The 26,230-nt window shown below is 32.7% G+C and overlaps 1 protein-coding gene across 5 annotated transcripts; it reads right to left on the minus strand.

The window, feature by feature from the left end:
* On the minus strand, positions 1–25,734 carry LOC130646981 (kinesin-like protein KIF13A). 5 transcript variants are annotated; one of them, XM_057452671.1, is made up of 42 exons: positions 25,262–25,734; positions 21,500–21,575; positions 20,349–20,361; positions 20,203–20,260; positions 20,027–20,119; positions 19,514–19,605; positions 19,344–19,432; positions 18,881–18,968; positions 18,667–18,801; positions 18,107–18,265; positions 17,394–17,621; positions 16,864–17,037; positions 16,561–16,695; positions 16,354–16,395; positions 15,897–15,997; positions 15,554–15,672; positions 15,136–15,213; positions 14,578–14,631; positions 14,209–14,265; positions 13,836–13,986; positions 13,697–13,765; positions 13,197–13,257; positions 12,454–12,547; positions 12,049–12,149; positions 11,346–11,520; positions 11,065–11,156; positions 10,666–10,830; positions 10,217–10,374; positions 9,921–9,953; positions 9,652–9,705; positions 7,529–7,828; positions 7,283–7,365; positions 6,495–6,621; positions 6,195–6,250; positions 5,812–6,029; positions 5,454–5,576; positions 4,829–4,882; positions 4,171–4,440; positions 3,558–3,596; positions 3,017–3,097; positions 1,107–1,794; positions 1–888 (listed from the first exon to the last, which is right to left on the minus strand). In XM_057452671.1, exons 1-42 carry the CDS (start codon positions 25,311–25,313, stop codon positions 794–796), a joined length of 5,130 nt encoding a protein of 1,709 aa, XP_057308654.1. In that variant the 5' UTR covers positions 25,314–25,734; the 3' UTR covers positions 1–793. The 5 variants fall into 5 exon arrangements, with proteins under 5 accessions (XP_057308654.1, XP_057308655.1, XP_057308657.1 ...); XM_057452672.1 differs by lacking the exon at positions 9,921–9,953; XM_057452674.1 differs by lacking the exon at positions 9,652–9,705.
* Between the last annotated feature and the right edge of the window lie 496 nt (positions 25,735–26,230).

Raw genomic sequence — 26,230 nt, forward strand, 5'->3', positions numbered from 1 at the left:
TTGTGTTACTATAATCTTTTTTAAGGTTTGGTAACAAAGTTGTTACAATTCTAAAATTGATTAGTACAAATAAGGTAGGGCAGAATTCAATTATAATTTATCATTACATATAGAAGAGAAAAAACTCACAACCTCGGGTCCAGGACTCGCATCCAACGACTATTTTAAATTTTATTTCACGCTGGCACATCAATCCTGAAACTGAGGTTGAAAATACTAATAATATTTTCGAAAACTAATTTACCGCTACATAAATAAGACTAAAACGAATTTTTGATTGCAAGAGGGCCACGTCCCTGGTTCAAGATTTCGAATACAAAACTGAGCCTTCAAAGTTCGAGGAAAATGATAATATACTCTCAGTATAATACATGAATACGCGCATCCGTGGACACACACACGCGCGTTTAAGATAATACAAATAATAAAATATTAATAAAAGTGCCGTGGTTGGTTGATATACAGTGAAGCTTATCTGGAACTAATACTTTACGTATGGTGTCATGTAAACGCAGGCGAGTACACTTCGATATGCTGCAATACTTGATTAGAAGGAAACATTTCTTTGTTTTGTACAGTGAAACGAGTGCACAGTAGAAATAGTTATTACAATTCAAATTCAAAAAACATTTCACCACTAAAATTATCTCCAACCAAAATGAGAATTTTCTAATACTGTATCTAGCTTACGGGTTGTCTGGATACTATATATTCAACAGACCGGAATTTTATTTGCTCTGGTCTGCATGTATGATATAACTTAACAAAAAGGGTCGCTGGTCCGTATTTTTGATCAGCTTTTCGCCAACTTTTCTGCACGAATAAATAATCCATGTAATGGCTCGCAGTTGAAATAACTTACACCATTCACCGAGCCATCGTTTTTCCCTAAATAGCAATCAAAGTTATAATAACCTAAGCAAATATATCACAATCTATTATAATATAAATATACTAGTCGTCAACCCGTGGAAAAATCCACGGGATCGCCCATCCTTTATTTACCACATTTTGTGTGTCTCGCTACTTGCATTACCATTTTGCACAGAGACAGACAGAATACCGCTAATTTTATAGGTATTTTTCTTAAACAAAATCTAACTCACCGTCTGGTATACTTAACGCAATGCCCACCCACACGCCATCAGCAAACTGCGTGCGGCCATAGAAGCGGACTTGTCCCTCCATGGTTTCACTGACTCGAACAACATCTCCCACCTTTAATGCAGGCGGAGGACTTCCAGGATCTCTAGGACTCTCCACTGTTGCAACGGTTTCTTGAGTTACTCCCTGTTCGGGCAGAGGGAGATCTTTCACTTTTCGTAAACTTTCTCTTCTTATGAGGCGCGATCGTTCAAGATTAGCCTGTTCCACAACATCTGTTGGAAATTCCGACAGAGAGCGTGGTGTGGTTGTTACCTGCTCTCCATCTTCCTGTTTTTTATTATTTGATAAGTCTATAAGTTTACTCTCCGTGTCAGTGTCTTTCGTATTTCCAAACATAACTTTATCTTTAGGTGAGTTTGGCGAACCAGGTCCGTCATCTTCGATAAGTGGGTGAAGGTTTATCATTGCAGACATGGACGAATTACGAGGTATCATATCACGCGGAGATGGTTGCGGCCTGTCTTCACCGATATCTATCGTCACCTCTCTAGGTGTTAGTCGGGGAGACGATTCGCTTGGACGATTTTCGAAGCCGTAAAAACTGTGCCGTGCTTCATTCTTTTGCGGAGTAAGATTTCTCTTATTGCGTAGGAATTCGCCACCGGTGCTCGCACGTGAAGCCCGTACCTAAGAAAACAGACGGAAGACGAATGCACATTTCAAAAAAAAAGAACTTAAGTAAACCGAGTTGGTCAATAAATGAGTAAATATAACAGTTGGTCTATTAAAACAAAAACACAGCAAGTTGATCGAGGAGAATTATTTTTCAGTTAGTCTCAAAGTTGCAAACTGTTAGTAAGTGAAGCCACTTCCTTTCAAAAGCTAAATTCAAGGAACTTTTCATGGAGCTGTTCAACAAGAACAGAAATTTCAATAATTAATAAATTCTGTAAGCCGACCCCATAAGCTGATAATTAAAAATCCATTAAACATGTTCGAAAAAAGATTTTTCGGCATTAGCGCAATTTTTGAGAATTTTTTAGAGTTTTTTCTAGGAGAGTGACATACTGAACAAACGATATAGATACGATATATATACGATATATGCGTTAGCGTTTAATTCATAGGGCTAGAAATTATGACTGGAAATAATCTGAAAGTTAGTTGTCTTTGCATTGTAAAATTGTAATTAACACTATTTACGAAAAAAAAATCCTTGTGCTACCTAAGAAATATCCTACTAAACTAAAGTCTTAAACTCAAAAAATATTAACGATCTAAAGAAATATTTTAACTAAATAAATGGTACTGTACTATCTCAACTATCAAAATATAGTTTCATTATATCTCATGAAACAAGCGACTTTTAGAAGTTTTCCAAGTTTGCCCAAGAAAGTTTCGTTTTTCAAGTTTTTTTTTTAATGAAGGGTCTGTTTTCCAAGTTTTTTTTAAAGAAGGGTCTGTTTTCAAAGTTTTTTTTAAGAAGGGTTTGTTTTCCAAGTTTTTTTAAGAAGGGTTTGTTTTCCAAGTTTTTTTTAAAGAAGGGTCTGTTTTCCAAGTTTTTCTGAAAAGGGTTCATTTTCCAAGTTTTTTTTAAAGAAGGGTCTGTTTTCCAAGTTTGCCCAAAAAGGGTTCGGTTTCCGAGTTTTTCCTAAGAAGGGTTTCGTTTTGCAAGTGTCCTAAGAAAGGTGCATTTTCCAGGTTTTCTTAAGAAGGGTTTATTTTCCGAGTTTTCCCAAGAAGGATCAATTTTTTAAGGTTAGAATGTTCTGTGGTAGTCCTGTACAATGTGCACGCCCATGTTGTTTCTGTAAAAAACGTTCCATTAAGGTTACCGCACAAAATAAAATTGAAGTGTTAAAAACGATAGTTAAAGAAATGTTAAAAGACATTAGTCAAAGCCACCTACCATATCAATAGGTCGTTTACCGTTAATTTCTCCATTCGTAGGCGGCGGCCCCAATTCACTGTTATTTAAATCACTATTTGACTGAAGATGAAAATAAAATAAAATTAGCATTAGAATTAAAACTTTTTACTGACAAGAAAGTTCTTGGGTTAAAGAAGAGAAAAGAGCGCAAAACATGATAAATACTCAAAAACTACATTGGTGATAAAATTAACTTTTAATCCCAGAGACATAATCATCTCTGCGATAGAGCAGCGTTAGTTCTAAAAACCTTCTCCTTAGTGATTATTTCAACATGCAATGTGATCAGTTATAAGAAACATATTTATAAAAACCATGGGGTGGATATTATAGGTGACAGCTAGCAGGCGATATACTACGAAATTCAAAAAGTAAATTGACTTGTACTCGCTAAAAATTTTTGACAACAACGTAAAGGGTTCTTAGAGTTCAGAAATTTCTTTCAAATTACAATAATTTAGTCCTTATCAAAAAGGTATGTTTCTTATCAAAAGAGTAGGGTTCAAATTAGCTTACGTACTGGAAAGTTATTAGATCTCCACAGGTTAGACATACTTGGCTAAAAGAAAACAGACAGTGATATTTAAAAGGTAATAAAATACAAAAAAGTTGACATGCAATAACAAACAGTTGCAGATTTGTCGTGACTTAAATTTTACGAACCTAAGAAATTTATTTTCGCGAATTTTTTGTCAATTTCGCGAAATTATTTTATTTTGTGCGAATACTATTAAAAGACTTACTATTGCCGAAGTTCGCGAGAATTACTTCCCGAAAAATTAAGTTTTTTTCTCTTCTTTGAAAAGGACTTACGCTAATTTTTCTTTTGATTTAGCTAGGACAAATATAAGTGTAAATTTTAACTTTAGCAGTTTCTAGTTTATGTTCTTGAAAAACAGCACAAATAAAAAAAAAGAAAATGTCGTCATAATTTGTTTGTTTCGCGAAATCTAACTCAAGCGAAATATTAAAACTCGTTAACTTCGCGAAAATTAATTCTTTTTATTTTTTTTTCGATAAATATCTCGCGAAAATCATATTAAAACCAAACTACGAATACGGTAACATGTTACGAATACATTAAAATTATTCTTTACAACACTTTCCAGAAGAACAAAAACGTATTCACATACCGCATTGAAGAGATTCGGTGTGCTCGCAAATTTCCTCATGTTGCGAGCAGTTAAAGATTTGCTGGAGCGACCAACTGCCGCTAATTTTTCTTTCACTATAACCTCCTGCCGCAGCTTATGTAGATTTAAAATGTTCTCCACATGAGAAATTCCCTTATTGTATTTCTCAATAGCGTCACTGTCCATCAATTCTTCACCATCACCGCTGACTACTTGAATGGCTGCTTTTTGAGCTAGAGATTCCCGCTCTTCCGTCTGTTCACCCGATTGCTAATAAAACAAAAAACAAAAAAACACACTAGTAGTTGATATTTGCATGAATGTTTAACTCAGTGCTAAATTTTAAAAAGGTTGCAGGGGCTGTTTTACAAAGAGGATTTGGCGTTAACATTTGCTATGATATGCTATGGCTTGTTATGTGTTATACTGCGCACGTTTTCGTTCTTCGTACTATAGTTTTTCTGAGTTATAGACGATCCTGTTTGACGTAGAAGTACAGAAAATTTTAATTTTAAGCTTGAAAATGCTGTGAGTTTTTCCAGTCTATCATTCGTTTTGAGGTATTTTTTCCATATGAGTGCGCAAAGGGGTGCCAATGACAGTGTTTGAAAACGTCCCAGGTATAAAACGATATGTGATGCCATGTGAAGAAACTCACCCTTGGAATGTGTGATATAAGTTCAAACGTGTTCCCACATCTTGTAGGTACATTCTAAAAAAGATACACTCACGATAAAAACTACAAAGCAAACCTATCAAGTGAACTAAATGATGTTTTACTGTCAGAAATTTCGCGAGAAGAGAATGTTGCAGTTTCGCAAAATATTTACAAGACGTAAATATTGTTTACTCCCCCCCCCCCCTGACAATGGAGAGGTGTACGAATGCACTTTCTTCTGACCAAAATAATTTTTTAACGTGTAATTGAACGTCTGGCAACCTTCACCAGTGGATTTACCAATTATGGGAAATTTTAAACTTCAAGTTATTTTTCAGGGTGACTCTTACTTACAAGAAGTAAAAAGGAATTTTGATAAAAACCAGTAAACAACTTTCCTAACTCGATGATTAAAACGTAGACCAAAACAGCAAACAAATTCAAATTATTTTCCACGATTTTTTTTTTGTTCCCTCACTTTTATGAGCAGTGTTCATCTTGTTCTAGTGAAGTAACTTTTTGACCATATTTCAAACCTTTTGACGCAGCGTTTTTTAACCTATCTGAGTAACAACTTAACTCTTGCCACAATGCAGATATAAAAATAAATATTTAGGCTACATACCGTCTGTCTCCAAAACTTTTTTCGCAAGCTATCCTTTAAGCTTGGTCGTTTGTAAATTCTTACGCAGACCCTTTTACGTAAAATAACATTCACTAACGCTGGACTGCTCAATCGTAGCGTAACCTAAGAAACAAACAATTTTTAGTTATACTCTAAAACCACCCCTCCGTTTTCATGACGTCACTCGAGTTATATTATTCCAAATTTTTATTTTAATACACGAAGCAGCACCTAAAGATGACTAAAGACAGTTGAAGATTTGAAAGAGCACGCATCACTGATGTTCAAATCAAACAAATGAAGAAGCTGGAATCAAATTGTAATTACAAACATCATTAACAACAAGTTTTACACCAACCTTGAGTATGACGTAAACACGTTCTGTATTAGGCGTGACTCGATTCAGGTACACGGAATCATGTATGGAGGAATCCCAGGACGACGTAGCAGTGACACGTTTTTGATCATACTTAAGTATAGGTAATCCGATGATGCTGTCGGACTGTTCGAAAGAAAGAAAAGAGTGGTGTCCTGCTGGTTCAGCATCAATATCTGCACATCCACTTAAAGCATTGTCTGAAAAATAAAACGTGAGGAGATATGGAGATATAAACTACTTTTCTATCTTACCTAAATCAAGTGTCTTGCTATGTTTGGATGTATGTTTAACAGGTAAACAAACAAACAAACCAATACACAAACAAACAAACCAAGCAAACAAAAATAGTAAACAACGCTTACCATCTAGATCAAGAAATATAACCGGAACATGTTTCTCCATGCCAGGTAAAGGATTCCTAAACCATAACGAGTGATATGCATGCTTATTCAATTCACTATTCAGTATCTTCAGTACTTAAGACAGTTACAAAAAACAACAATAAGTAAAAATCAAAACAAGAAAGATTGTTAGGTTCAGTGTTAAAGGTTGTCGGGTTGAATATAATAGCAAAATTTACAAAAAACAACAACTTTTGCTGAGCAAATTCAGTGGGAAAAGGGACACCTCTTTTTTATTAAACATTATAGCTTTCCACATACCAGTCCATAGTAGCACCAGGAACACCACTACCAGATGATGGACACAGAATTGCATTTCTCTCTTCTGTAAGAGAAACCCACTGATCAATCAACATTCCTTCATGTTCTTTATCATCTTGTGTTTTATCTAAAAATAAACATACAATAACACACATGCTGAAGAAGTAAAGGTATGAAAATGTTTTAAACGTCCTTTATGGCTGCATCTACGGTCACGCTTTTCGCGCACTGGCGTTGGTATGACAAACGCGGATAATCCACTAACCACAGCCCAGGATAGCCTCTTCAGTTCCTATTGGTACTTCTATCAACGAGGGTCCTGCGAAGGGGGTCCTAGCGCATTTAAAGCTCCCAATTAAGCTACAAAAGTCATGCAAGCACAGCAGCCGCTCAACTAGACAACCGCCTAATATATCAATCCTATTCTCATGCTGAACGCTAAGCAGAAAGGATAGATCCACACTTTTATAGTCTCTGGCATGACTCGGCCGGGGTTTGAACCCCAGACCTCCCGCACTGGAAGCGAACGCTCTACCACAAGGCTATCAGTCGGTATGATCAATAACATCAGCAGCAAGTCAAGGCTTTTTAGAGTAAAGAAATTCAAACCCTCTTCCACTGTTCAGGAACAATGTCGGTCTTTTTCACATCGAATAACTTATAAACAAAACGTCAAGGTGGAAGTAATAAAATTTCTTTCACCATGTCCGAAGTACACTTCAATTTTTTAGTGTGATAACTAATTTAGTTTGAGTATGGTGACTCACTTGGTTCATCTTGGTACTTACTTGACTTATTGATCATCTCTTGTATTTGGTGATCAAGAAATTCTCTTCTCTTCATCACTGAATTTGAAAACCTATCACGTAACCTAAAATACACCAAAATAAGACGTTATGCAAACATCTAACGCCTGCTCTTTTCCGCTGCTATGCAAAGGCTAACGCTTTCAAGGCCGGGCGTAAAAAGGAAAACAGGGCGTACATATCTACTGCTACGTATTTTTCAGTTTAATAAAAGCAAACAACACTCACGTTTGTAAATCTCTCTCTTGGTAGCTATCCAAGCCTTTCTGTGTTTTACCACGCACAGTAACACTACCCAGCGCAATGTTTGTGATCGATTCAATCACAACAGGTAACAAACCGTTAGCACCACTCTTTGGAACGACGCATTGAACGACGATTCGTCTGGAATAACCCTGTCGTAACATGAATACACCACCCGCTTCTTGTCCTTCTCGTTGGAGAAGCTCGACAGGAGAGTAGAAACCTTGTTCGTTCAGCTCGTGAATTTCTACCCATAACTCGAGACGGCGGGTTAATTCTCTCCATCTAAGAGTAAAAATCCAGGTAAGACAAAAATTGAAACAAATAGAATGTCAAATTTATTGCATGGTATAGATGGTACAGAATAATTTTTGAACTTACCATAAATGACCAATCGAACAACCAATTAAAAATGTTTCCCTTTCCTAACAAGAACTTAGGACTATTAACTACATTTATATTCGCTAAACAGATGGAGTTTTAATATAAGCATATTTTCTCGTTTCGTCCCCGTGTAGTTTGGTGGTTATATGGTCATTTACGGTATTGGCCGTACCGATAGTAATACTCAGAGACACATATTTTCTTTCTCCGTATCTGAATGATACTTGAAATGGTTAATACACTAAAATTACTACAATTTAAGGCAGTGTTCATATGGGGTGCAATGTCCAAGCTTGCACACTGGTTTGGCTCATTACGGCGAAATTTAGTTGTGCAATCTCACATCTCATTAAACTGGAAAAGAAGCTTTATAAGTCACGTGATCAGGTTTTGCTATTTTTAGCATGCTTTATGTGAAAATTTATCCCACTTAGGCCAGGTGACGTGTTTTATTTGGAAAACAAAATTAAAATAGCAGGGCAGTCCAGCCGATTAGACAATTTTGTGTTCATATAAACCCGCCTTACATCTATACTTTACATCAACAACAACAACAACAACAACAACAACAACAACAAAAACAACAATAACAACAACGAATTCAAATATAAAAACAACAACAACAAATAAACATAGAAAAAGGTAGAGAAAATAAAAATTGTCATGAATTATGAAATCACAAAATGTTAATAAGCTAAAAATTAAAAGAACTTAGTATACGATTAGTGAGATAGTGTTCAAACAAATTAACCTTAATTATTTTGGTATCAGCATTAAAAATACAGCATGAAAGGTTTTCCTGGTCATGTTTTAAAGATTTGTCGTCATTTGACCACAGCACACAAACCTCAAGAGTTTTGTTCTTAGAATGTACGCACTTTCACAAAATCTCTTGTTTTATTAAAGTGCACACATGCTAACAACAAAACTTGGGGGCTTTTTGTGATGCAGCTGAAAATGCAGTCATAATGAAACGACTTTTGAAGTCAACTACTCTATTATTTGAAATTCAACCTGCTTGCTCACTACACTGAGTTTTTTTTATGTTGTTCATTAACAGGCATAACAACACAACTTGTTTGAAAGCAAATCTGTTGGCACATTGCACTATAATATTTTGCATGCTGTTGATCGAACTCACGCTTTCATAGCATTAAGAAAATGTATTAATAAATGTTAATTTCTGATTAAAAGAGACTTTTATTGATTAATGCTGACCTCTGTTAGTGTTGAAAGAACATTTTTCACTTGTATTTTCCTCAACGCTGTCCCATAAAAAGATCTCAGGGATTACTCTTTTTTTTCAGTGAAAAATTTCGGACATTTTTTGGGACATCCTTTTTCTAAGAGAAAACAGCTGTTTTAACTGCGACATTACTTTAGTGATAATCAAGTACTTCTCGAATACCAAGGATATACATTTAAGGTTTCAAAACGAAGCTTCCCAGTACTTACCATATTTTTACCTGCACTGGGTAGAAAAACCCTGGAGAAATATCTGAAATATTTTTAACGAAATTTTAGCTGGCTATTTTTAAATCAAAAACTAATCAGGGGTAAAAAAAGTTTTGAAAGTGTATGCCAGATTTTTAAAAAAATAATCAAAGTGGAAACCAGAGAAAATAGTTCTTTCAAGGTTAAAGGTTGGTTTATATGCTGATGGTGTCTTAAGTAAGTTAAAGGTTGGTTGGTAGTGTTTTAGGTGTGGTGGGGTGTGCCGTTACCTCTTTTGAATTGCTGCAAAGGATTTGGGCACCATATAATCATTGAGTAGAAGTCTGTGGAAGAAAATATAGGAGGGGTTAACATAAAACAAAAATATATCTTTCCATGCACTGTGACTTTTGTTAAAAAGTATGGAGAAAACACCTTTTCACTTTTGGAAAGCCCAGTTAATTGTTACGAGCCAATGTTACACTACACAAAGCTAGGTGTGTTACGAAAAATCACAATTCATGGAAAGACGAGAATGGGACAGGCTGGTGTAAATTACCTCGTCCTTTCAAAACTTTGCTGAAGCTGTGATCTGTTTAAAAAAACAACAACAACAAAAAGAATAAAAACAAAAACCCTCACAAAAATAACATACACAAACAAACAAATGATAAACGACTACGTTTTAAAAGTTGTCTAACGTTCAAAGAAGTCATTAACATGGACATTCTTTCGCCTAAATATGACACAGTGTGTTTTTGAATAGTAATGTCACTATCGCCTCCTAAGCATACAAAGTTATGTTGTTTCTATTGAAAATCTCAACAAAAAAAAAACAACAGTAAAAACACAAACCTATCCACCATGCTTTTTTCTCCTTCATTTTCTGTGGGGGTGACTATCGGGCTTGGTTTTTGATCAAAACCACGACTTCTGTTTCCATAAACTTCAATTGCCAATGAGCCGTCAGTCACATAATCGAGAAACTCTTCTTCGATATCAATCACAAACATCTGGAAAAAGTAACAAAAGAAATTAAAAGAAGATACATAGTTTTTGCCTAACATAAGTATGAAACATTCAACAAACAAGTAAACAAACAAACAAAAAACAAACAAACAAACAAACAAACAAAAAAGGATACTGCTCAAAGGCAAGGTTTTTTAACTAGATTTGGATAAAACTATTATTTTTGCAAGTTGTATTTTCGGTCATCTGTCATTTCAAAACATAGAAAACATTCTCACACGTTGTTGATATGGAGTAAAAAGTAAAAAAACAGAAAGGGATACTAAGAACGTTACCTTTGTGTGATCAAACATCATTGAATTAGATTTACTTGATGAGACTGGGGAAGTTGCAGCATTTAAAGGAGGTACTACAGTCAATCCTTGATCAAAGAATGTGTATTGACAAAACACGTAGTTACATAGTGAAAGTGGTAGACCATGCACTTCTTTTATGGTGATCTTAAATAAAAATTGTAAAAAGTTGTTATTGTATGCAACATTGTTTCATCTCTGTTGATTGTATGAGGGCTCCTCATGGTATTTGTTGCTTACTGTAAAGGACCAAATAAGCATCATTTAGGTAAAGAAATGTATTACAAAACACACACTTTTTCTTAAATTCTCACTTCAAACTTCAAACACATGTACTATATACAGTTAGTGTCAAATTGTGATCCAAATTAGCCTTCTCACCTGAACTTTAACTGAACTTCCAAGAGATAAACCTTCGTTATCCTCGTCATCACTAAAACTGTCACCATCTATTGACAATGTAGCATTTTCATCTAAAGAGAAGTTCCATTACGCTTAAATACATTGTTTACAAAAGCTTATATACAGCATAATCTATCAGTTCATCTAATTTGTACATATAGTGTACTATAGTGTACTGTTATTAGGTCCTGTAAACACCTTGAAGAATGTGAGAAATGCGAAAGCAAAAAATGCAAAAACAGATGATGTGCTATTTTCACCTTGTAATCGTTTGATTTCAACAGATAGTCTGCCACAAACTTCTCCCTGTTGACTAATTACTGGTGCAGAATAATCTAACGGTACATTTTGATATAAACATTCTAACCAAACAGTTGCTACACCTATTAGAGTGTGACATTCTATTTCGAAGAATAAACCATCATCTATGTCATCCTAAAAATAAAATTGTGTTTGTCAGAATTTTTTTTTAAATAATTTCTCAAAAAATAAAGACTTCAACAGGGAATTTCTGTATATAATATTATAATATATAATATATATTATATATTATTATAATATTATTTAAGCAATTCATTTTTAAGAAAAGTACAGACATTGTTTCAGTTTCGTCTATATGCATAAATGCTTGTACTTTTTAGCGCAAAACTGAGAGGGGTATCAAGCAAATATTGGTTTTGAGATATCAAGATAAACAAATTCAATTTCATTAGGAAATAACTGAGGAAAAAAGGTTTGTTATTTTATATTTTCCCTTTGTTATTTTTTAAGTTAAAAATTTATATTTTTTATTTATAACAAATATTCTATGAAATATAAGCTTTCCAATAATATATTTTTTTTAACATCCTTAACTACTTACCACTTTATACCTTTTTTTAGGTACAAGCTAATACCCTGCCAAAACACTTCAAAAAAACTGTTGAAACGTCACTCAAGTAAGTTTCCTGAAATAGTACTTACCGTATCAGTACTTCCACCTTGCAAGGGGTCACTCTCTACAATACTTTGATAAGCATCACGCATGTCATATATTTTATTACCAATTTTATCCACAGACCAAACTACAGAAAAATATAGTGCAACAGTGTAATAGTGAAACAGTGTAACAATTTTACAACTCTACAAAAACGCTTATTCCCCACTGATACCATCAGTGAAGGTCCTGACGCTTACAAAGAGCTCCTATTTACTTTAAAAAACCTAACAACAAAGAAAAGGCAAGACTACTATTCTTTCAAAATTAAAACCATTTAAAATAAAAAATATTGAGTGGTGATATCAGAAACAATATGCTCAAATTTTTAATACTGATTAACAATTTTTAAACGAAACGTATTTATAAAACACAAAATTATGTAAGCAAACCTTGTGTTCCTCGAGACTTGCTTTTTACAACAACAGCTACTTCACTGGTTAGTGGTCCTCTGCTCATTCCCTGACTTAAACTGGCTGTAGGTATCTACAAAGGATGATAACAAAATGTTTAATACCACAAAGCACAGTAATTGAAATAATCTGCAACACTTCCTAGATCTTAGGCAACTGTGAATCTAGAAAGGCATTCATATCTGAAAGTCAACCTACACTTTTACTTGAAGAATCATGTGCATTGTGGGTTAAAATTCCAGTTTTGTGACGATCTTTGCACAAGATTTGCTGATTGTATATAGATTACTCATGCAGTTTAAATTTCAAATTACGAATACAGTTACTACATTTGCCAACAAACACACAAATATTTTTATTCTCACAATATTACAAAAGAAACTATATATAGAGATGCAGTTGACAAAAAAAAATGACCATACAGGCTGGACCACGTTGGCAAATGATAGTATTGGGGTAAAATTTTATGTTAAGTTATCAGTAAGGCAAATTCTTTTTATTCTTTTTCAACCTTATTTTACTTGTAAAATGGAAAACTTTGGTGCTAACTTTCCATCTATATTACAATACCCGTATATGTCTGTCTGTCTTTCACGCAAAATGGTAACCGCAATAGAGAAACAAACAAAATGTGGTAGATAAAGGATGGACACAACAGTGGATTTATCCACGGGCCACTGACTAGTTATTTAGTTTTATAGTGCCGACAAGTTTTCTCTTACTTGAAGAGTGACAGCAAATTCTGTGTCTTTTTTCATTTCCATGCTTAACTGATTTGCTTCCCTAAAACAAGTAAATAAAAAGTTGATCATTCAATCCAAATTAAAATTAAACCAACAAATAAAAGTTACCTGACCCAATTTATATAAAATTGAATTTCAACAAGTCAGCCACAGTTAGGTAACTGTTCATCCTCGTTTAAGCAAGCAGAAAAACATTTAATTCTGCATATTTATTTACTTATTTTAACTATCCACCATATCGCTTGTAGCATATTTCATCGTACAATTTCGTTTTTTTAGGCTTTTACAATATCGGATAAATTTTATAAAAAATTTGAGCATTATTATTGTTTAGAATTTTCAAAGTTATGCGTGCGTTTTAGGATGAACAAACCAACTAGCTGAAGTCTAATTGTTGTATTAAACCTTCTTTCAAACGGTTTAGAATGCACACACGAAGATGGTTTCAATCACAATATCAAACTATATAAAAAGGGTACCTGACAAGAACATTAGCTCGAATGACTTCTTCTCGTAACCTACGTAAACTTTCTTCATACAGCAATTGACTGAAAAAAAGCAAAATTTGTAATTATACGCCATTGAATAAGGTACATGAAACATTTTATACAAACGCACCTATCGTAAAAAGATTGTGGAGTATTTATGAGCCTGTCTTCCGAAACATAACCAGAACTAGCTCGTCCAGTCATTAGGGAATCTGGTGTCTTTTCTCGTCGTAGTTCTTCTAGTTTTTGTTCATACATTTCTTTCTGTTGATCAAGTGCTCCTGTTAAAATGGAAATAATTAAAAACATGGTAGCAACCATAAAAAAAGTATCAGTAAATTCGTCTGTGTTTAAACATTCTCATGGTAATAAAGAAATGTGACAAAAATGTAGTAACGATGAAGTCGTATTTCTTCTCAGTAAATATGTCTTCAAACAAAATTTAAAAACTGAAACAAAAACAAATAAAAAATAAACAAGATATTCTACAAAGCTAATTTTACCTTGCTTCTCTTTTTCATGATGTTCCTCTAATTGCTGTATTATAACTTGTAATGGCTCTGCAATAAAAACACTCATATCTTGTATGCAAGTTACAAAAGGAAAGAACTAGTAAAATTAATTTCCCTTTGTTCTAATGTTTTTAAAACAGATTGTCAGGTTGATGACCTTTGAGGAAGTCCAGAGCATTAGTAAGCATGTTGAAAATTATATGAGCTGTTGAAAACGATACAAGCTTGTTAGGGTAATGTTAAAGTAATTTTGTCCTTTCAAGGTAATATTAAGGTAAAAAAACTTGTCTAAAACTGTGAGACATAGATCATAACGTGGAAATTTATGTGTAAGAGCTACCAGTTACAAAACAATGTTACCATTAAATTTTCTTCTACGAGCAACCATGGCATTTTGCCAACATGGTGCCTTCACTATGAAAACGACAATCAACAATAACAATAACATTATGCACTGCATGATTACAATCTTCTGCTGACCGATACAACGTAACCAAACTTTAACTTTTGAAGCTATGTGCACTTAAACTTGTTTGTGTGTGGTATAATGCAGCAACAACAATGCAATTTGACCAGAAGGAGTTGTGCAATAAGAATGACAAAAACTGATGGATAAGAAAACTTGCTGTATGAAACAAAAACCCTTTACATACTATAAAAAGTCTGGGATGTGATATTATAATATGAGCAGTGCTCAGTGATGGAATATCGAAATAACATATAACAAATAGAAAAGAAGAATTAATTGTAACGAAGATGAAAGTGAATGAAATTGTGCACATATTAATATAACCCAACTCCACAACACAAACACAGAAACATGTTGACACAAAAGTCTAACAACAGCAGAAAATAAAATTCATGAACTTGTACATAAAATTATTGCTACTGTTTACAAAAAAATAAATGATTTCATACCTCCTAGTGAGTCAAATTCATTTAACAATAACTCATTTTGTGCAAAATCATAATCTATTTTTTCTTCAGGCTCTGAACCTAAACATCAAGAAATAGCTTTAAGTTAGAGAAGAATTTTTTACAGGAAGAATTCCCAAAGAAAAGGTAGACTTTTCCTATGAGTGTAAACAAAAATTCTGAATTTTATAGCAAATTTCCACGAAGCTAATTGGACACCAAATCTTTAGCAAAATGTAATGACCATATATGCAGTTTTGTATTTTGATGCAAACTTTTATAAAGAAATCTGCCTTTAAAAATTTGCCTTAAACTGAGATGATGGCAAAATTATATTGTCTGATAAGCTAAGCTTAGACTTATAGTTTGTTTCGTAGACAAAAGAAATAGCAAAAATCAGAGGTCACAATTTGAATGCTACCTGCAGGTGGGAGTGGATGTGGGCAATTTATGCGAAAAAAATGATTGTTTCCCCACAAGATTCTATCACCATGTCGCAGCATTGTTCTGTCAGTCACGACTTGGCCATTGACACATGTTCTAAGAAAAGTTGAATAAACCAACAATCTTTTTAATTCACGTAAGCATTTGGAGATTGCTGAGAAAGATGCTGCCAGTCAAATAATGTAATTACATTGGTAATTTTTCTTTGAGGCAAACAAATTTATATTAGAAATTCTGATAAATTAACAAATGCTTATCATTATCAAGGTCGTACTTGCAAAATAGTGTCATAAATATAGCAAGATTTTTCAAGATCATACCTGGCACCTTCAAAAGGTTTGAGGTATGCAGTTTCTTCTGATTCTTCAATGTCAATGATACAATGTTCAGAAAGGATACCAAGACCATTTAATTGAATGTCCTAACAAGAAAGGTCCAGTATATTAATAGTTTTTGTTACCATGTAAAAATTAATAAAGCTCTTTGTATTACATATTAGCCACTGTACCACTGTAGTTCGTTGTATTGATAAATCGTCACAAAGATGACAAACAAAAAGTAATCAAAAATTTAAAAAATGCATTTGAAATCAAAATCAAACTTTTGGTGTTATAAAAAGTAAACTACAGTGGCTTAATCAGACCCTAACAAATCAGAGTTTAAAAGCTACAATGGCAATTTCTGCAAACATAAATCTACAGTACAGATTGAATTGCAAAGGCTAATTTTGCAGTCAAAGCAACCTTTATTACAATAACATCTATTTTCTAAGAATACCTGGATTGTATTTGCATCAGGCCTTCCAACCTTTGTATGGTCCTAAAACAACAAGGTTATTTAAAAAGATGTAAACAGACTATTTTATTTTTATTTTTTTAGATTGCTTAGACATAAAGTTATAAGGTTTTTCTTCATCCTGCCTGAAGTGAACTTCAGAGACCATAAATAATACAAATCAAAAAAAATGATACTACAATCAATGACCTTTAGATAATACACCAACATTTCATTTAATGATGGGTCAGCATTTAGGTTGACTAGATAATAACGGCCTTTTTCAACAGCTATGCCAGAATCTTGAACACATATTCCCATCTTTTCTAAAATCTTGTGACGCTCCTGAAAGTTTAAACATTGAAGTTTTCACAAAATAAAAAATTGATTTATAACATAGGGGTATTCTCACTTTGTAATGTATTTTCAGTGATTTTTTATTAGGTTAGAAAAAATAAATTAAATTGAATTACATTTAAAACTTGACAATATGGAGACCTTAAGTAAACAAACCTGGTGGATCTGTTCTGTTTGTTTTTCTTTCTGTTCCCAAGTAAGAGATGCTTCTTGCATCAATTTTTCACTTTCATCCAACTGCTCCTGTAGCCCTTGTTTTTCAGAGCGCATACCACGTGCAAGTAACTGCTGTTTCAAAGTTTCTACCTCTTCACGTAATTCGCGAATTAACTAAAATGAAAACAAATTCGTGTAACAATTATCTTTGACTGCCCAAATGAATATTCATCTTTAATCTCAATATATAACACTTTTGCATACCAACACCCAACACACGAAACATGAGCTTACGTTTGCATACCAACACGCAACGCATAAAACATGAACATACCAACATGCCATCACGCAATGCAGGAAACATGAGCATACCTTTGCATACGAACACACAACACATAAAACATGAAAATACCAACATACCATCACGCAATACACGAAACATGAGCATACCATTGCATACGAACACACAACACACAAAACATAAGCATACCATTGCATACGAACATACAACACACGAAACATGAGCATACCTTTGCATTAGGATCTTCATTTACCACAGCATGGTTTTCAATTCTCTTTGCTCGATCAGCATATCGTAAGGTTGATAAAGTTTCCTCATAATTGTCACCAGATGGACTTAATGTAGCTACCATCACTGTTTTAGAGTTTCCACCCAGATTGTCTTTTAGAAGCCATGTTAGCACAGAATCACGATAAGGCACAAAAGAAGCTTTCTTTTGTTTTGCTTTACCGCTAGCCTAAATCATCAGGAGTAAAAAAATTTTTTTTAAGTCACATGAAATAATCTTATAACTGTCCCCTTTCAATATTTGTAACATATTGTTTATTTTCTTGTTTCTTTCTGCATACAATATAGCATAAATACAGGAAGCAACCCAATAGAAGCAATATAATATCACGAAAATGTTTATTTTTATTACAGACATAATCCCTTGTTGAATGATAACATCATTTTAGCACAATTATATCTTTTAAGTTTCATTGTAATATCGATAATTATTCACTTTATATTCTCTTAGTTTTACACATCTAAAGAGACTTATTTAGTCCATCATATAAGTTTATGAACATTTTTGGTATACTTTAAAATAGATGTATGGCACCTGAAACATCATAAAATGTTTTTTTCTTCGTAGTTCATACTGGATCCACGTTATGTTAACAACAAAAAATAAAAATATAAATTGAAGTGTCTGTAAAATATGACAACAAACAGACATACCTGATCAGCTAGAGCTGATATAACCAGACCAAGTGTTGTTAAGGACTTATTAATATTTGATCCTTCTTTAAGACGATCTCCTGATGCATTTGTCTTGCTGGCACGTTCACTTCCCGCAAGATCGACAAGACTGATCTTACTAACTTTCTCACCAGTGGCCTATATTGGAAAAAAAACATTGTAGAATTATTTTGATACAGAACAGTACGCTTATTTTACTTGGTATTACAAGTATTACATTTTTCTTATCAGTAAATCCTTATAAGCTCAGGCTCAGGTATGGTTTTTTAAATATATGCTATGCATATTGGTGAATTCTTCTGATGTGTGCTTTTTCTTGTGTTATGGGTATTTTATTTAGACACAGACTTTTCTTATTTTTCAAACACAAAACTTAAACAACACCATTATACTGCATGAAATTGCCTTGCGTAATTGTAACTTTAGTTTTGTCACTGTTTTTTAAAAAATAAAAAATAATTCATCTTATCTTGTTGGGCAACGTTAAAGTTTTTAACTTGTTTTTGCAATATTCATAACAAAGGATGTACAATGCCTACCTTTGTCATTTCATCATAATGCGACTGCGTCATGACCACAGTAAATACTGCATGCGATCGGCTACTTTCTGCATTCATACTTGTCGCAGCTACTGTTCTTGATTTGTTTCCTTCACTCATCAGATTTTCAATATCCTGAAATTGTATTTAATCATGACAGTCAACTCTGACCAGTATATTCTGTATTTTCCTCTCGAAATCTAAAGACTTTTACCTGAAACTTCTTTACTAAAAGCTTGGACAGGCCATCAACATATGGACCAAGAATGTTATGCTCTCGAACCTTTAAACTGTGTTTGTCACTAAAAAGTAGGCAAAATTAATGCTTTTTTGTTGTTGTCACAGGCAGATAGGCATTTTTCACCGTTTACTTACAAACGAAATTTATAAGCAAGCATATGGGAAAAAAACATACATAATTGGAAAACTTGAACGGAACCTTAACTAACAAAAAGAGAAAAACCTTTGAGTTGATTAATCTAGTAGTTATTTTTTTAATAACAAATGTCTGCAAAAAGGGGACATAAAAACAATAACAACACAGCACGTCAGTTAAATACAGCATACATGTTACTTGTTTTACATAATCTTTAGTAGACCTAAGGAGCAATTTCTTTTCACTACAACATTCACTGCCTTTAATCAAGGTTGATGGAAATTTTACTTGATTACGTTACCTTTTAGGACAGAGCAAATCACGAACTTTCTCATTGTAAATTTCCATATAAGATACTTCAACTTTATAAGAGATATCTTCATCATTATTCTGTAACGTAATTAGAAAAAAATATATATTAGGGTTAAAAGCTACAACGCTTTTTATGAAAAATAAATAAATAAAGCTTACTTGGTCAATTTGCTCAAAAAGAGAATCACAAATTTTTGGGATTAATCCCTTATCACTAGAAGTACCCATCATGGTGTAACTTTTACCGGAACCTATAATTCAAAACAACAGGTAATGAAATTCAAAGCTAGAAAATCGTTCATCCTTAAACATGTAAGAAAACCATGGTATTGTTCAATTTATTTTTCTATATAATAAAATGCTCACTGTTTGTCTCTCTGTGAGTGAAAGGTTGTTGCAAGTAGCGATAAATTTCTAAATACTTTTTTCATGTGCTAACAGCTAGTGGTTTATTATTATAAGAAACAGTTTTATTGAGTCTTATGGTATGGGCATTTTTGACATCACTCTTTCGCAATAACTCTTGTAGAATATTCTACAATACTGTTTTGTTACATTAGGCTTTTATAATAAGGAATAAAAATAGCTAAAACTAATTAACTGTTATGGTGTAAAACAAAACAAACTTGAACGGTGAAAAAACAAAACAACAACAATAACAAAAGGACTAACCAGTTTGACCATACGCAAAGATACATGCGTTATAGCCATTAAAAGCATTTTCAAGCACATCTGTTCCCAGACATTTGAAAACATATTCTTGACCTGTTCAAGTAAAGTAATGTATATTACATCAAACATCAACATTGAAAGTAACTTTATAACTTAAGGAAAAATAATAAAATTACTTGAAAATTTTGGATCATTTTTATCCATTGACCAGAAGCAGTGATCAAAAGCAAAACTCTGCAAATAAATAAGGAAATAATGAAACATTGATGCATGAAATCTTTTTTAAACGAAAATATTATGTAAATATTTTAAGACCACTCACCCTCTTGGATTTTCTGTTATTGTAACATAAAAAAAAGAAAAGTAAATAAGCAATTTTATTGTAATATAATGTGGTATATATGTATGTATGTATACTTTTTGAATAGTTTGGAATGGTTTTAAAAGTTATAGGTTTGAATTAGGGCCATAATCTACCTGCACCTGCAGAAACAGCATATTTTAGACTCTTTAGCCTAAAACAAGTTGCTGCTAGAAGGCATCTTGTTAACTAGGCTTATTTTTATGGTCTAAAGAAACTTGTGGATGAAGAAACTCTACTTCGAAACTTTTGTTGCTTAAATTTGTATTAATTTGGGAAAAGCAAACAAACAAAACAAAAAATAAGATTTTTCAGGCCATTTTTTTTTCAGTTTGAGTCTTCTCAGACCTTTCTCATTGATTTTACATGATTTTACAAATATTATAAAAAGCCTTTAAACAAGATCAAATACTGCATGAATTAAAAACATCAAGAAAATAAGGCAAAATTAAAGAAATATTTCAGGACATTTTTAAAGTGGCTTCCCCCCTCTGTCTTAGCTTTCCAGAACGTGCTGGCCAAGACACCCAGAAAGACATTTTTCGTTACTCTTAAAAACAATGTCTAAACAATTACTTCTTTAATAAATGAATACACTTGCAGTATTTTTAATGGTTTTATGGAAAGATTTAAGAATACCAAATTACACATGAAATAAAATACAGATTGGATTAAAAAAATCACTACAATTGTCAGGCAATGATAATTTGACTTATAAAAATGTTTGTCAGCACAGTTGAAACACATTGCTATTCCTGGACGAATGATAAATCTTAACATTCATTTGGTATGAAATTTTTATGATCAAACTTCTAGGATATTTATAATTAAAATTCTCTATACTATTTTCAAAAGAAATCAGAATTATTATTTTTTTGAAACTGATGCATTATTTACATAATGTTCAAAACATTCTTCACAACAAATACAGTTGCTAAGATTCAGATATGTGTGTTACCCCTGCTAAAATACTTTTTAACACATGCATAATAACACAAGATTTCAATTCAATTTCAGTAAAAAGCTATTAAATTAAAAGACATTTATTTCAAGGGTAATTTCTGAAAAGTCCAGCAATGCAAAGTTTGCAAAAACAACACTGTCTTACTTACTTTTCATTTTTTGGTGTTTTCAAGAAAGTTTGATCTTCTTTCATATCAATGACAACATCAGTGCCAATGTCAATTTCTGTAAACATAAAAATACAGATACATGGAAAAACGGGAAGAGAAAGTTTTTTTAAAAAAAGATTTTAATATATAAGTAGTTGTACGTTTTGAGACGGTCATATTCAATAACATTCCTAAATGGTCATATTTAAACAGTCATTTTTAAACGAAAGTGAAATGGTCATTTTCAAACGTGAGTGACACTACATACAAAAGGGTGCAGACCAAGAATAAAAGATTTAAAAAAAAATTTATTAGCTCTTTTTTACCATAAGATGGAACATAATTATTGATAAATAAACTAGGCTATTACAGGAACTGTTACGAAAATAAATAAATAATTACTTGATTAAGAATTACAGACCCATGTGTGCTCTTATAAAAAAAAAATTGGAAAGAAATAGTAAACATTGTTTACTTATTAGCAGGAGTATGGGTGTAATTTGAACTTATGTCGTGATTTAAGGGCAAAAGAAAGAATTGATTTAAAAGATTTAATCACTTACTTTAAAGATAAATTATTAAATTTTTGTTGTCAAAAAAATAAAAATTGGTAGTGATAGATGGGTCATTGCCCAAGTAAATGCCAAATTAAAAAAAAAAAATTTGTCGCTTTTTACATCATATATTTAGAAGAAAAATATTTCAAGAAGTTAGAGTTTATATTTAAATTGTTCAGTAATTATTTACGTCATTTGAAGGCTAATAGTTTGACTGTAAATACACAATTAATATCACCAGGTATTTGTGGTAGATTCCTTTATGGAAGACAAAAACCGAGATAAAAAAAGTTTAATTTTTGTGTTAAACGATAATTTTTTAATTAGCTATTATTAATTTACCATTGATTTGGACAAAAATTAAAATGTTTAGGTTAAATGTTAATTTATACTTGGTAAAATATAGTCTCTTAATGGAAAGTTATCATCTGCATACTATATATAGATGTTATAAGGTTTAAATTGAATATAAGAATATTATCGTACCATATTTCTAACTTTTTTATTTTGTCATTAACACAAATTCATAACAATGAACAGGTGGTTCATAAAGTTGATAACTTATTTTAACACTAAAGACTAAGGATCAATATTTAATCAAGGTTAAACACTAAATTGTCTGTCTAAGGCTTATGAAACATAACACATTGAAAAAAAGCAGGACAAATTTCTTAACCAAGCACAATTCAGGGCTAAGTTGTGAAACAAAAGTTTTTTTATATATTAACAAAAAAACCCTAAGCTTTGTTAAAAACTATTTCTTTAACAACAATATGTATTAATGTGGAACAGAAAAGGGTTCCCTTAACCGTTCACAAGTTGGTTAAAGAAATAAGTACTATAGACCTTTAACGGTTAACAAAATGCTAATTAAAAATATTTATATATAGAGTAATAACAATTAAATGGATACTTTTATGCCCAACAACAACAGAAATATTTTTTGAGTTATTTTAGCCTTCTTATTGCTATTATTTTTAACAATATGAGGCTATGTAATGATCAACTATAATGATTATAATATACTGTTCTTCCTAAAGTATACAAGCTATTACGAATATTATAAATAAACCATAAGTAACAAAATATTGGAGGTTCGATCATTTTCAGTAGACAGTGGATGTGACATGATGATAAAACTTCATCTACAACAAAACGTATGTTGGTAAACATTACTAAAAACATATTTTAGAACAAAATGTTATAAAGCAAAAGGGATTCCTACCTTAAAAATGATTTTTTATATGTTGTGGAAAATAAAAGTTGTTTATCAAGTTTTTTGAAATTTTTTAAAAATCTTTCTTCGTTCATTTTTGTTTAGTTTATCGACACACACACACAATGTCTAACAAACATGACTTTGAAAGGTACAACAACAATTCTTTGATTGCATTTCAATATGATTTGATTTACAGTTAAATCTGACGAAAACCTTTACAAATACCGGACAAATTTATCCCAATTTTGCAGACTTTTTGCAAAGGGGGTGAGTGGATAGCCTAGTTAACAAGCTTTCTTTGAGGACATCAAATTTAGTTTCTCTCAGATAAAAGCTTAGACGCAAACAAATGCCAGAGCAAATCCGGAATTATTGAATTCACGTCTTAGAAACCCCCAAATTACAATGAACTAATGAGCACAAAGTCAGTGTTGTTACATCATACCCTCCTAAATCAAGAACTAATTATATTTATTTAGGTAAGTAAGGCTATTTGCGTTCAAAGCAAAGGATTTGCCGATATTGACCATGTGGGTGAAGAACAATAGAATTAACCAATCAAAAAACACGACCAGTATTCTGACTGCAAAAAAATTCTTTGAGACCTAGCGTAATTTTTCTCACCATAACTATTTTGATTTCCAGGTAGTAAGGAAAATTACACTGGTCTCCTGGCTAGTGGGAGGTATACCCAGCTTCACAAAGATTTTTTGTAACAAAAATCTATTTTGTATATTTTCTTAACAAAAGAGTCTGTGAAAAATGATGACAGTTTTTTGTTGCCTGCCTGTAAATGCATCCACAGGTTTAGGTTAAAAAAATTGTCAACCTAATTTTGTTGTAAAATTTTTAAATAACAATATTTTGGTTTTGTTTGAGCTACTCCTACTTATTGCGGCTACAAAATAATTACATTTGATTTTTATTAAGTTAGTTGTTATCACTAACTAAAACCATTTAGGCTACAGAAATACTGTGGTACCATGATTTATAATAATAATTGTATATCGTATTAAGTTCCTTCTCCCACAGGGCACAGCATGCAATAAGTCAGCCCTGCCTTCGGTTTTGTAAGGAGAGGCGTTCTGTGAAGACTCTAACAATTGAGTCTCCTGTACAATTTTGCCTCATGTTAAACTGTGCCGGTGACAAGCATTTTCGAAGCATGTCACCAGCGACTTCTGCAATATACAATATAATGATGCCCTAACCTACTGAGTTCATCTCGAAACACAAAAAGCCAATGAACTATTAACCTAACAAAGTTCACCATCCAGAAGGTATGTCAAAGACTTGTACTCTATTCCCATTTGTCATTGTCTTAGGAGATCAATGCATTGAATTTATGAGGGGTTAAGCCCTAATAAAAGGTGAATGATAAAAGTTATTGCCAGTTGAAAAAAATATTGCTGACACAATGCCGACGGAAATCTGTTGAAATGTGTCTCACGTTGACAGTCTTATTGCTGATGTAAAAAAATTCTAATTTTTAAGTGCTGCAGACCCATTTTGGTTATAAAAAAACGCAAGTTGAAAAAAAATGGAGAGTGGTGCTAAGTTGTTTTATATTCCTGAAAACTAATTTAATTTTGCAGATGTTGAAATCCTGGGGAAAAAATCATGTTGACCCACCAACATATTTTCCAATGATTTTAAGACGTATACATGACATATTCCCAATGGTGGTCTTACTTAATTAATGCCTTTATTCTGTTGCCTTGGTAACAAACAAAAAATGCTTTTGTATTTTCTGGGATATTTAGGGCGAAAAGGGAAAAGTTAAGTTAATAAATCTGTAATTTTTTCAAAAACCTGATACGCTTCATTGTGCAGGCAGGCGTATAATAGTTTATATTGGCAACATCTCTGGTTTTTTAAGAACATTGTACACTTCCTAATTTGGTTATGGTTGATCTGGAACTAATTAGCTATATAGGGATGCTTTTATCAAAGCAGACTAATTTCATTACATTTAACTATATTTACCTCTTTTGTTCAGTGGCCTAACTCTTACAGCAACTTTAACCTTTGACGACATCTTTGTGATAGTGAGTAATCTAGATCTAGCTATATATCCAGGTAACTATAGCAAGTCTAAATATACTTAAGCAACATATAAGCTATGAGCTTCTTTTTTTATGCAAGTTACTTTTCTTCTTATTTTCTTTTTCTTGTTGTTTTGAGGTATGAGAAGGCAAAACAAGTTTATTCTTGAAATCTTTAGACACCAGCCGAATTGTGTAAGCTAGCTAGCCATTCAGAAAATGTTAAGATAAAGAAGCAGGAAGGAAGCAGTAAGTGAGTATAAACCGCGTAAGAAACAGAAAAATTTAACTAATTATAACCAGTTATGCCCAAGGTAATCAGTTTAGTAATCAAAATCCTTGAGTTGGGCATAACTGCTCTGCTGCGACACCACCATGTTGGAATGTTTTGCTTTGTTCTTCGTTTCCAACCCTCTTAATGTACGCGGTCACTTCACCAGAAACGTCCTCTGGCCGGAGGTGCGCGCACAAAATTTTACAAAAGCGATGAACGCTTTTGGGTTTAGTTCCAGCCCATTAAACTGGAAATATTTTGTATTATAAAAATTATATAACGCACAGCTCTGTTATATAACATAGAGCCTGAAGAAATTCTGGAACGGATATTGCTTTCACTGCGGACCACTCAACCAAAAAAGAATAAAAAATAAATTGAACCTTAGACTGCTTTCGCAAAGAATTAAAAACAAAAATTAGAAAGTGATCTTCATTAGAAATTGCCAAATAAACTTAAGTCTTAAAAGAAAGCAAACTTCCAATAATACTGGTCACTTGGTCTGGAAGATAATTCCACACTTTTGCAGTTCTAAACGGTTAGGAGGCTATTTTGCCAAATTCCGTGTTGACTAAGAAAAGAAGCAGCATCTGTTTTTTTTCGATGGATGTTGACGGTTGGAGGGGAATCTTAACA

The sequence above is a fragment of the Hydractinia symbiolongicarpus genome, chromosome 6 (assembly GCF_029227915.1).
Source record: "Hydractinia symbiolongicarpus strain clone_291-10 chromosome 6, HSymV2.1, whole genome shotgun sequence".
Taxonomy (NCBI): Eukaryota; Metazoa; Cnidaria; class Hydrozoa; order Anthoathecata; family Hydractiniidae; genus Hydractinia; species Hydractinia symbiolongicarpus.